We start from the raw sequence: 11,589 nt of genomic DNA, 5'->3' as shown, positions 1-11,589 counted from the left end.
GAAGGGACGCAGGGCTGGGGGGCCCTGGGGGCCCGGCCAGGCGGTGCAGGCAGCGACGGCATCAGCCCCAGGGCTGGCAGGGGACCCCCGATGGGGTGGGAACAGCACAAAGGGGGACAGCAGTACTGCCACCACGGCCGTGACTGAGCCTGGGGGATGCCGCCGAGTCCGGTACCACCGCACCGCCCCGAGCGGAGCGTCCAGCCCCTCCTGCCTCAGTCTCCCCAAGAGCTCCCAGCCCCCCCGGGGGAGGCAAGCGATTCCCAAGCAGGCCGGGCAGCGAGCAGGGAAGGATTTATTGACTCACGGCTCGGGGTACATCACAGTTTGAGCTCCCTTCCCGCCTCCGGAGAGGACGTCGCCTTGGACTTCCCGGGCAAAAGTGCACGGAGAGGCTTCACAGTTTCATCCCTTCGGGAAAGCAGAACCGAGGCAGTGACACATGGCAAACGCTACATCGTATGAAAAAATAATACAAACTCTTCTCTTTAAATATCTTACAGAAAAATGAACCTGAATAAAGAGCATGAAAAGCACCGCACGGCGCAACCCCCCCGCCCCCCCAACCACCCCAGGTCAAGGGGACCGAGAGCCACGTCCCCGCATCCCTCCGGACCACCCGGCTCTGTTCCCAGGGATGCGCGGTCACGGATTAGCACGGGCAGCAGGGACGTGGGGGCGGCGGGGACCGCTACGTGCCTGTCCCCACGCCACGGGGGGGGTCCCCCCTCCAAGGACCCCTCGCTCGGCCGGGGGTGCCGGCAGCCCCCCGAGCCCGGGGTGCCAGCAGGAGCAGCGTGAGAGGGGCCGGCTGAGGACGAGGGCATTGCTACAAGGCTGCCCCGGGAGCCGCGCTCCCCCGGGGGGGCCGGGGGCCGTGTACCCCCCCAAAGGAACCGGGGGGTCCTTCCTGCGTCGCAGTGCAAGTTCACAGAAAGCCAAGGCACCGCCGCGAGGCCGCGGCTCTGTATGGGGGAGCCCACGGGGCTCGTGGGGGTGCGGTGGCCACGCACCCCCAGGCGTGCAAAGGCGAGGTGAGCCGGGCAGGGCGGGGGACACGGGGACGCAGGGACGGTCCCTGCGGTGTGGCCGGCCGGGCTTGTCCTGGGGGTAACAGCTACGGCGTCGGGGGGTGCACAGGGGCCGTGCAGCCCCGGGGAGAGCCAGCTCCCAGGGACGGTGCGGGCAGCGGTGCGGGCAGCAGCGCAGGCAACCCGTGCAGAGGAGACAGGGTGGGGGGCTCATCCGGGGAGCCCCAGGGATCCAGCCCCGGGGTGGTGCGGCAGCCGGAGGAGATGCTGGCGGCGGGTGCAGCTCCTTCTCCCGCAGCTTCAGAGGGGGTGCGGGGGGTCTCTATCGGGGGGGCGCGGGCAGCCCGCCCTCGCCCCGCTGGTGCGTCTCCCCGAAGGCTCGGTCCAGCTGCTCCAGCTGGGAGCTCAGCGGCAGGTGGATCTCCAGGTGCATGCGGAGGGCCTCCAGCCACTGTTCCAGCTTGCTGAAGGACGGCCTGAGCGAGAAGCGGGGACATGTGGCAGCTCTGCTGGCCCCGTCCCCCCCCGCCACCAGCCCCGCTGGTCCCCCGGGGTGGGGGGCTCCCAACCACTCACCGCTTCTCGGGGTCCAGGTCGCAGCAGCAGACGGCGATGGGGAAGAAGCTGGGGGGGCAGGCGGGGGGGCAGTAGCGGTCCAGGAAGCCCCTGACGTTGAGGCCGAAGTCGGTGGTGCGGGGCAGGTAGTCGGGGTCAGCGCTCACCCGGCCGATGATCTGGGGGAAAGTGGGAGGGAGGAGCGGGCTCAGCCCCAAGGGGGGACCCCAGCCCCAAGGGGAGACCCCAAACACAATGGTACTTGCCTCGCACAGGACGATGCCGAAGGAGAAGATGTCCACCTTCTCATCGTAGCTCCTCCCTGCAGGGAGAGATGGGTCAGGCCATGCCGCACGTCCTGTTCCTGCCCCACCAAGTGTCCCCTGCTTGGGGACAGAGCTCTGGCTGGCCATATCCCCCCTCGCGGCACCGCAGCCAGGCTCACCATTGATCATCTCAGGGGCCATCCAGTACGGGTTCCCCACCACCGTGTACCGCTTCTTGCGGTCTGGTTTCTTCAGGTTCTTGAGATGTTCAGGCTGGTTCTTCTCGTCCACCATCAGCCGTGCCAGCCCAAAATCAGCCACCACCACGCTCTTGTTCTGGGTGGATGGAGAGGGGTGAGGCATGGGGGGAGCCATGCAGGGGGCTGAGACCCCCACCCAGGCCAGGGGAGGACAGCACCGAGGTGGGACTCACCTCCCGCACGAGGCAGTTGTGAGAGTTGAGGTCACGGTGGATGATGTTCATGGAGTGGAGGTAGGCCTGGGGGAAGGATGGGCTTAGAGTGGGGGCACCCCCACCCCACGGCCCCCCACCCACCCACCCCCGGTGGCACCCACCATGCCGGCGGCGATGTCCTTGGCGAAGCTGACCCGCTGGCTCCAGGGGTAGTGGCTGTCCTGGGGGCAGGAGGGGGGATTTGCCAGAGAAGAGGAGAGAGGAGAGGGGGTCCTCCAGCCCCACAGGGCTGTGGGGTGGTGGGGGGCAGACCTGCCCCCCCAGTGCTCACCATGTTCTTGATGAGGCCCCTCAAGGTGCCCCCCTTGATGTACTCCGTGATGAAGTTCAGCCTCTTCTCCTTGTACAGCACTCCGATGAACTTCAGCACGTTGGGGTGCTCCAGGCAGCGCATCACCTTCACCTGCAGGACCCCCCCGTGCCTGTGACACCCTGAGGCACCCAGCACCCACCTGGACAGACCTGCTGCTCACGTGTTCTCCATTAGACAGGCAGGGCTGCCTGCACCCCATGGTGCCTGGCCCCCCCCACTCCAGGTGTCGTGGCCAGCACCCCATGTCAGGGTGGGGGACAGGATCGGACAGCCCCATCCCTCGTGTCCACCCCAAACCAGGGGGATTAAAGAAAGGGGACACTCACCTCTTTGAGGAAGGTCCTCTGCGTCTCCTCGTCAAAGCGGATCAGCTCCTTCATGACCATCACCTCGCCCGTCTCCCGATGCGTCACCTGGCAGGGAGCACAGGGGCTGAGCCACTGGCTCCCCGCTACCACCCCCACCTCTGGGGACACCCTGGGGGAGACAATACCCCCCCCTCCATCCCCGGGAGCTGAGACCCTCATGCTCGTGACACTTGTGGTCACCCAGCCCCACCTTGATGGCCTGGCCGAAGCAGCCCTTGCCCAGCACCTCGCCATGGATCAGGTCGGAGGGGCGGAAGATGCGATGGGCACGGGAGACGACGCGCAACGACTCAGAGCGACCGATGTCCTTGCGTTGGGATGCGGGCGAGCCCACCGAGCCGGAGCCCGGAGACTTGTCCGTGCTGCAGCTCCTCCTGCGGAACGGACGGACAGACGGTCAACCCCAAGGAGGGACCTGAATGGCAGAGGGGGGCGAGCTGGTGGCCTTACGTGACAATCCGCTGGCGCATGGTGCCGGGCTCCCCGCAGGGCAGGGGGGCCGGGGAGTGCAGGGGGCTGCACGGGGCGGGCAGGGGGCTGCAGGCAAGTCCCGACTCGCGGGCAAGGGGCTGGTGGGGGTCGTGCTCGATGGTCAGCTGGAGCAGGCGGCTGGTCTCCTGGATCAACAGGTCGATCTGGGGGCAGAAAAGGATGGCAGGGGTGGTTTGGGGGGTTGGGGGGGTGCAGTGCTGGTTCGGGGGGAACTCTGGGGGGAGCATACCTCATCCAGGGGGACGTGGCCGATGGGGGTGCCGTTGATCTCCAGGATGCGGTCGCCCACGTGGATGGAGTTCTTCATGTCAGGGCTGATGCAGTCTGGATCCACCCTGCAGGGCCGGCAGGCAGCAGGGGTCAGCCCCCTGGCCCCGACACTGTCACGGGTGGGGATGTGCTGGGACACTGCCCACGAGCCACCCCCAGCCAATGGGGACAGGCTGTCACGTCCCCTGCGAGTCACCTCTGTGAGATGGGGACATGCTGTCATGGCACCCACGAGTCACCCCTGCGAGATGGGGACGTGCCTGTGAGCTGCCCACGAGCCACCCCTGCTAGACCGAGACACAGAGGCACGCTGCCCACGGGTCACCTCTGTTGGATGGGGACACAGACACGCTGCCCACAAGCCACCCTTGCTTGATGGGGACATGCTGTCACAGTACCCGTGAGTCACCCCTCCGGGATGGGGACACACAGTCACGGTACCCACGAGTCACCCCTGCTAGATGGGGACGTGGAGGCATGGCACCCATGGGTCACCCCTGCTAGCTGGGGACACGCAGGCATGCTGCCCACGGGTCACCCCTACCAGATGGGGACACGCAGGCACGCTGCCCACGGGTCACTCCTCCTGGATGGGGACACGCTGGCACAGTACCCACGAGCCATCCCAAGCATACGGGGACACGCCAGCCCGGCACCCACAGCCTACCCTGGCAGATGGGGCAATGCCAGCACGTCACCTCCAAGCCACCCTAATGGCTGGGGACATGCCAGCACAGTCCCCTCTGGCCACCCTCAGCTGATGGGGACACACCAGCCCCATCCCTCACCCTCCCACCCCAAAAAGTCTCTGTGGGGTGGATCCCACCAGCAGAAAGGGCACGGGATGCCCCCAGCCCCGGGGAGGGGACGGTGGCAGAGGGGACACAGACGCACTCTCGGACGCGGACGGTGCGGGGGTGCTCGGTGCCGCAGCCCTGGTCGATGGAGACGGAGAAGCCACGTTTGCCGTCGGAGCAGGCAGGGATGGAGACGAGCGTGACGGTGTGCGGGATGCGGGAAGCTGGCGAATCCGGCAGGATCTGCTCGATGACCGGCGTCACCACCATCTGGTAATAGCAGTGCCCGCTGCGGGGCCGAACGGAGGTGAGTGGGTGGGGGGTGCCAGGGGCCGTGTCTCACCCACCCAGGCCGGGACGTACCAGTAGAGCTTGGAGCGCTCCACCAGCGCGTAGGTGTCACCGTCCCCGATGAACGTGCGGCAGTTGAGGCAGCTGAAGCACTCGGGGTGGTACTTCTGCTCCCCGGCCACCTGCAGGCAGATGCCATCAGCCCCGGGGAACCAGGCGTCCGGGGCACCGAGCGTGGTGCCAGGGCTCGGATGGTGCTGGGAGCACCCAAGGGTGCACCAGGGCCAAAGGAAGGGCAGGCTGAGCCACGGCGTGGCGGGGACGATCGTGCCGCCGCACTGGGGATGGCTGCAGGGACATCTCCCCACCACCCTGAGCCGCCCCCCTGCACCCCCAGCCCCAGTATGAGGGCACATACTCCCCCCAGGGTCCCAGGGTCCCTCTAAAACACAGAGGACACCCCTGCCACCCCCAGAGCCCAACCTGTGCTGGGGGGCTGCACCCCCTCCCCCGGGAGCTCAGCTGTGGGTCAGGGATCCGTGTCCCCCTCCGTGTCCCCCCAGCACTCACCATGACCAGCCCCTTGGTGATCTGCTCGGAGCAGCCGTGGCAGAGCTCCCCGAAGCGTGCCCAGTAATCCTTCTTGCAGTACAGGCGCCCATCCTTCTCATAGTACTGGTGGGACAGGGAGGCCCCGCACTCACAGCACCTGCGGCAGGGGACGGGGACCCCGTTGTCACCACATCCCCGTCATCACCCCAGAGGGCAGCCAGTGCCCGTCCACCCCACGGCTCTCTGAGCAAGCTGCTTCCCCTGTTTCCTACCCTGCTGCAGGGCCACCGCATCCGTGTGTCACCATCCCCAGGGTGCAGCAGGTGGCTCCGGGGGTGCCAGTGCTGGCTGGCAGTGTGGGGACGTGCGGGGACACCAGGGTGGACAGGGCAGGGGACATGGGGCAGGGACAGGCATGGGGAGAGGGAGGTGCCAGCCCTGCATGGACGTGCCAGACCGGTCACAGTCTGGTCACGGACGTGCCAGCCTGGCACAGACACACAGAGGGATGTGCCATGCTGGTCACAGACATGCCAGCCTGGTCACGGACACACAGAGGGACATGCCACCCAGGTCACAGACACAGGGACATGCCAGCTTGGTCACAGATAGAGGGACATGCCACCCTGGTCGCGGATGTGCCAGCCTGGTCACGGACACACGGAGGGAAGGGACGTGCCACCCTGGTCAGAGACACACAGGGACGTGCCACCTGGTCACAGACACAGGGAGGGACGCGCCACCTGGTCAGGGACATGCCAGCCGCGGGGGTGCAATGCCCTGGGTGCTGCAGATGGGGTGCAGGGGGTGCAGGCAGCTGCTCTGGGACAGGGAGAGGGGGGGTGCAGGGAGGTGATGGGGGGTGCAAGGGGGCTGCTGCAATGGGGGTGCACGGGGGCTGCCGCAGTCCCCTCCCGCCCCCCCCAGCCGGGGGCGGGCGCCGCGCGCAGGTGGAATACCAACCAGGCGTGACGTCACGGTGCGGAATTTCCCCACCCCATGACGTCACCGCGCGAGGACTCCGCCGCCCGAAGCCTCCCCCGGGGGGGAGGGGGGGCGCTGGCCAATGGGGGGCGGCCGCGCGGCCCCGCCCCCTTACCCCCGACGGGGCGGCCGCATCCCGCCGCCTCCCACGCGTGACGGGGCTGAGGCCCACGCTCCCTTCCACGGCTGCAAGCGGCGGGGCAGGAAGAAGAAGAGGAGGAGGGGGAGGAAGGCTTTTGCAGCGGCGAGCCCAGGGCTGCCGGAAGCCGGTCTCCCGTGGGGGGGGCCGGATCCAGCTGCGGCCCCGCCGTGGTTTCGCGGGGGCTGATGGCCCCGGGAGGGGGGAGCCGAGCACGGGGACGGGGGGACGGGACACGGGACAGGCAAAGCGCCCGCGGGGGGGGCAGGCAGGGCACCCTGGGGGTCCACGGGGGCAGAGTCCGGCCCGACCCACTCCCACTCACTTGGCTCCGGCGCTCAGGACGCGGCTCTTCCTCAGCACGGCCGCCAGCATCCTCCACGGGACGGGGGGGCCACGCCGGTGCCCCGCCGCGCTCAGCACCCCCAGCCCCACGGGGACCCCCACCGGGTCCCAGCCACCCCTTGAGCCCCCCGACCCTGGACCTTCCTCCTCCTCCTCCTCCTCCTCCTCGGGGCTCCCACCGCTCCAGCTGCCGGGAGGGCACGAGTGAAAGAGGAAACAGGGAGGGAGGGGGCCGGGTGACATCAGCCCCGCGCACCCCGTCACCGGTCACCGTCACCGGGCAGGAAGGGGCAGCGTGGGGGAACAGCGGGGTACGGGCAGCAGAGCCCTCTGCCAGGCTCGGCATCACGGGTGAGCCCTGCCTGTACCCCGCTGCCCGCGCCGCCCCGCGGGCGCGAGGACACGCAGCCACGCTCGCGCGAGCATCTGGGTGCGTGCGATGGCCTCGCACGAGTCCGTGCCGTGGCCGGAGCAGGGGGGTCCGCTGTCCCTGTCCCTGCGGAGCATCCCGGTGTCCCCAAGGCCGTCCTGGCTGGGCCGCGGGCTCCTACCGGAAGCAGTCGGCGTGCCAGTCAGCGTCCAGCGCCTGCAGGTACTGCCCATCGTAGATGCCCTGCCCGCAGCTTGCACACACCGGCAGGTCGGTCCCTGGATGGAAGGGGGGGACACAAGGGGGACAGGGCTGTCACCCTGCCGGCTGTCCCCATCTTCCCCGCAGCAGCACCCAGGCACATCCCCCAGGATTAAGTCCCTCTGCTCGGGGTGACAAATTCCACCCCCCGGCCCCCACCCGTCGACCCTGTAACGGGGACAAGGTCGTGGCGCCAATGTCCCCACGGCTGGGGACAGCGCAGGGGCTCAGCGCGGTGGTGCCAGCCGGGGCCTGCGCCGTGCCAGGCCACCTCCGGAGCCGCTGTCCCCCGGGGGCACTGCCGTGACCATGGGTGCCCACGTCACCGGGGAGGGGGTGCTGGGTGCCCACAGGGGTGTGGGGGAACACAGGGAGGCTGAGGGTGGGTACGGGGTGCGGGGGGTAGCATTGGGGACCCAGGGTGTCCCCTGGAGGTGCTGGAGGGGTGCAGGGTTCGGCCAGCACAGGGGACAGGCAGGTTGGGGGTGCAGGGACGATGGGGGGGACACACAGCAGGGTGCTGAGCAGCAGAACAGATGTTTTGGGGGGCACAGAGACGCTGGGGATGCAGGAGTGCCTGGGTGCTCGCGGCTGGGGTGCAGGAGGGGCGGGATGGGGGGCTGAGGTGCGGGATGGGTGCGGGAGGGATGATGGGGTATAGGACGGGGGCAGAGGGTGCGGGATGGGTGCAAGGGTGCAGGATGGGTGCACAGAGTGCAGGGTGGGTGTGGGGGGAGATGAAGGGGGCAGGATGGAAGGGGTGTAAAGGAGGGATCCAGTGGGACATAAAGTGCATGGGGGGACACAGAGGGGTGCAGGATGGGTGCTGGGGGATGCAGGGTGCATGGGGGGACACAGAGGGGTGCAGGATGGGTGCTGGGGGATGCAGGGTGCATGGGGGGACACAGAGGGGTGCAGGATGGGTGCAGGGACACAGAAGGTGCTGGGGATGCGGCACAGATGGGGTACAGGAGCAGTGCAGGGATACAGAGGGGTGCAGGATGGGTGCTGGATGGGGGACTGCAGGATGGAAAGGGGTGCGGGGGCACACAGGGGGTGCAGCGGGGGGATATGGAGGTGCAGGGAGGGAGGCGAGGGATGCACAGTGGCTGCAGAGGTACTGGGGGTGCGCGTTCAACGGGGGTGTGGGGAGGGATGAGGGGTCCGGGGGCGCAGAGTGGATGGGAGGCACAGTAGGGATGTGGGGGTGCAGGGAAGGAGGCGTAGGAGCTACAGGGGGAAACTGGGGTGCAGCGAGAGAAGTGCAGGGTGTTTGTGGGGTGCAGGGAGGGATGCAAGCTGGAGGGGGATGTGGGGGTGCAGGGGGTGGGGATGCAGAGGGGTGCAGGCTGGATGGGGTGCAGTAGGGGGACATGGGGTGTGCAGGGGGAGATGTGGGAGTGTGGGGGGTGCAGAAGGGGGATGTGGGGGTGCAGGGAGGGATGCAGGCTGGATGGGAGGTACAGGGGGAGATGGGGGTGCAGGCAGGGATGTAGGCTGGACAGGGGTGCAGGGAGGGATAAAGGGGGATGCAGGCAAGATGGGGGGTGCAGGGGAGGATGGGAGGGTGCGGGGGGATGCAGGCTGGATGGGAGGTACAGGGGAGATTTGGGGATGCAGGGGGATGCAGGCTGCAAGGGGGGTGCAGGGAGAATGTGGAGGTGCAGGGGGATACAGGGGGTGATGTGGGCTAGATGAGGGGTGCAGGAAGGGATATGGGGGTGCAGGGGGGATGCAGGCTGGAAGGAGGGTGCAGGGGGTGATGTGGGCTGGATGAGGGGAGTAGGGGAGTGCAGGGGGTGATGGGGGCTGGATGAGGGGAGTAGGGGGGTGCAGGGGGTGATGGGGGCTGGGTGAGGGGTGTAGGGGGGTGCAGGGGGATGTGGGGGTGCAGGGGATGCAGGCTGGAAAGGCGCTGCAATGGGGGCTGCAGGGGGTGATGTGGGGTGGATGGGGAGTGCAGAGGGGGGCGTGGGGGTGCAAGGGGGATGCAGGCTGGAAGAGGGGTGCAGTGGGGGATGCAGGGGTGATGTGGGCTGGATGAGGGGTGCAGGGGGTGATGGGGGATGCAAGCTAGATGGGGGGTACAGAGGAGAACGTAGGGGTGCAGGGGGATGCAGGGGTGCAGGGAGACTGCAGAGAGGATGCAGTCTGGATGGGGGTGCAGGGGGATGCAGGGGGGATGCGGGGGCTGCGAGCTGGCTGGGGGTGCGGGTGAGCCGGGGGGTCGCGGGGCCCCGTGGCGGCGGAAGCGCTGAGTCAGGCGGGGGGGCCCGGGGGGTCACGCACCTTCGTCCTCTCCCATAGGCTCGTCCCTCCAGGTGCAGCACAGCAGCATCAACCTCATGCAGCCGCGCTGCCCGGCGCCGCGCCAGGCCCTGCCCTCGCCCCGGCCCAGCCCCGGCCCCGGCCCCGGCCCTGCCGCTGCGGCTCCGGCGGGCGGGCGGCGATGGCCGGGCGGCGGCACGGCGCGGGCGGGGCCGCCGGGGGCGGGGCCGGGCGGGGCCGAGGGGCGGGGCCAGGGAGCGGGGCGGGGCCAGGAGAAGGGGCGGGGAGGCGGGGCCGGGGGTGGGGCGCGGCCAGGAGGGCGGGGCGGGGCTCGTGGGTGAATGAGGGCGGGGCCGGGGGAACGGGGGGATGCGGGGCGCTGGGGCTGTCGCCGTGGGCAGGGCACGGGTGTCCCCATCGTCCCCCGGGCTGTCAGTGTGGGACAGGGCACGGGTGTCCCCATCGTCCCCCGGGCTGTCACCGTGGGGCAGGGCACGGGTGTCCCCATCGTCCCCCGGGCTGTCAGTGTGGGACAGGGCACGGGTGTCCCCATCGTCCCCCGGGCTGTCACCGTGGGCAGGGCACGGGTGTCCCCATCGTCCCCCGGGCTGTCAGTGTGGGACAGGGCACGGGTGTCCCCATCGTCCCCCGGGCTGTCAGTGTGGGACAGGGCACGGGTGTCCCCATCGTCCCCCGGGCTGTCACCGTGGGCAGGGCACGGGTGTCCCCATCGTCCCCCGGGCTGTCACCGTGGGCAGGGCACGGGTGTCCCCATCGTCCCCCGGGCTGTCAGTGTGGGACAGGGCACGGGTGTCCCCATCGTCCCCCGGGCTGTCAGTGTGGGACAGGGCACGGGTGTCCCCATCGTCCCCCGGGCTGTCACCGTGGGGCAGGGCACGGGTGTCCCCAGCTACCCCGGGCTGTCACCATGGGGCAGGGCACGGGTGTCCCCATCGTCCCCCGGGCTGTCAGTGTGGGACAGGGCACGGGTGTCCCCAACTACCCCGGGCTGTCACCATGGGGCAAGGCACGGGTGTCCCCATCGTCCCCCGGGCTGTCAGTGTGGGAAAGGCATGGGTGTCCTTGTCACCATGGGGCAGGGCATGGGTGTCCCCATCATCCCCCAGGCTGCCACTGTGGGGCACGACATGGGTATCCCTCTCATGCCCAGGCTGTCACCATGGGACAGGTCATGGATGTCCCGCTGGGTCCCTTGGGCTGTCACCAAGGGCAGGGCATGGACGTCCCCCTTGGTCCTCAAGCTGTCACCATGGGTTGGGGCATGGACATCTCCCTGCATCCCCAGGCCATCACCATGGGACAGGGCACAGACGTCCCCCTGGGTCCCTAGGCTGTCACCACGGGACAAGGTGTGGATGTCCCCCTCATCCCTCAGGCTGTCACCATGGGACAGGGCATGGACACCCTGGTCATCCCCTGGTCTGTCACCATGGGACAGAACGTGGACGTCCCCCTCATTCCTGAGGCTGTCACTGTGGGACGGGGCATGGGCATCCCCCTGGGTCCCCAGGCTGTCCCCTCGCCCACCCCCAGTGTCCCAGGGCTGTGACCGTGTAGTGGGGCAAATGGCATCCCCGGACCGAGGACGCAGCACGTCCCCAGGCTTGGGCAGAGCCCCAGGCACAAGGCAAGGGGCAGTGCCACCCATCGCCACCACCACGGGGAGGGGGACAGGGACACGGGGCGCAGCCAGAGTCCTTTAAAAACTTGTCCTTTATTAGTCTGTCGGAAGCGAGTCCCTCTGTGTAGGGCATCCCACCCAGTTATAGCAAAGTGAGTAACATGAAGGGA

At 68.8% G+C, this 11,589-nt stretch overlaps 1 protein-coding gene across 8 annotated transcripts; it reads right to left on the bottom strand.

Annotated features, from left to right (window-relative positions):
- Positions 1-285: 285 nt before the first annotated feature.
- LIMK1 (LIM domain kinase 1) lies at positions 286-9,969 on the bottom strand. 8 transcript variants are annotated; one of them, XM_072882352.1, is made up of 16 exons: positions 9,799-9,969; positions 7,430-7,526; positions 5,429-5,567; positions 4,931-5,040; positions 4,665-4,856; positions 3,730-3,835; positions 3,459-3,643; positions 3,199-3,382; positions 2,967-3,053; positions 2,599-2,730; positions 2,429-2,488; positions 2,286-2,351; positions 2,032-2,188; positions 1,853-1,908; positions 1,608-1,765; positions 286-1,507 (listed from the first exon to the last, which is right to left on the bottom strand). In XM_072882352.1, the coding sequence occupies exons 1-16, from the start codon at positions 9,854-9,856 to the stop codon at positions 1,354-1,356; spliced, it is 1,941 nt and encodes a 646-aa protein (XP_072738453.1). In that variant the 5' UTR covers positions 9,857-9,969; the 3' UTR covers positions 286-1,353. The 8 variants fall into 8 exon arrangements, with proteins under 8 accessions (XP_072738453.1, XP_072738451.1, XP_072738454.1 ...); XM_072882350.1 differs by having other exon boundaries at positions 1,608-1,908; XM_072882353.1 differs by lacking the exon at positions 4,931-5,040 and having other exon boundaries at positions 9,799-9,958.
- Positions 9,970-11,589: the final 1,620 nt, after the last annotated feature.

The sequence above is a fragment of the Ciconia boyciana genome, chromosome 17, assembly GCF_034638445.1.
Source record: "Ciconia boyciana chromosome 17, ASM3463844v1, whole genome shotgun sequence".
In the NCBI taxonomy this organism is placed as follows: domain Eukaryota; kingdom Metazoa; phylum Chordata; class Aves; order Ciconiiformes; family Ciconiidae; genus Ciconia; species Ciconia boyciana.
Note: the sequence above shows the minus strand (reverse complement) of the source record. Positions and strands in the feature narration are given on the sequence as shown.

Excerpts from the sequence above, each read along its gene's own strand:
- LIMK1 (XM_072882350.1), bottom strand. The coding sequence starts at position 9,856 with ATGAGGTTGATGCTGCTGTGCTGCACCTGGAGGGACGAGCCTATGGGA. Across the intron at positions 3,644-3,729 it reads GCCACGTCCCCCTGGATGAG|ATCGACCTGTTGATCCAGGA; the intron begins GTATGCTCCCCC and ends TTCTGCCCCCAG. Across the intron at positions 3,383-3,458 it reads ATGCGCCAGCGGATTGTCAC|GAGGAGCTGCAGCACGGACA; the intron begins GTAAGGCCACCA and ends TCCGTTCCGCAG.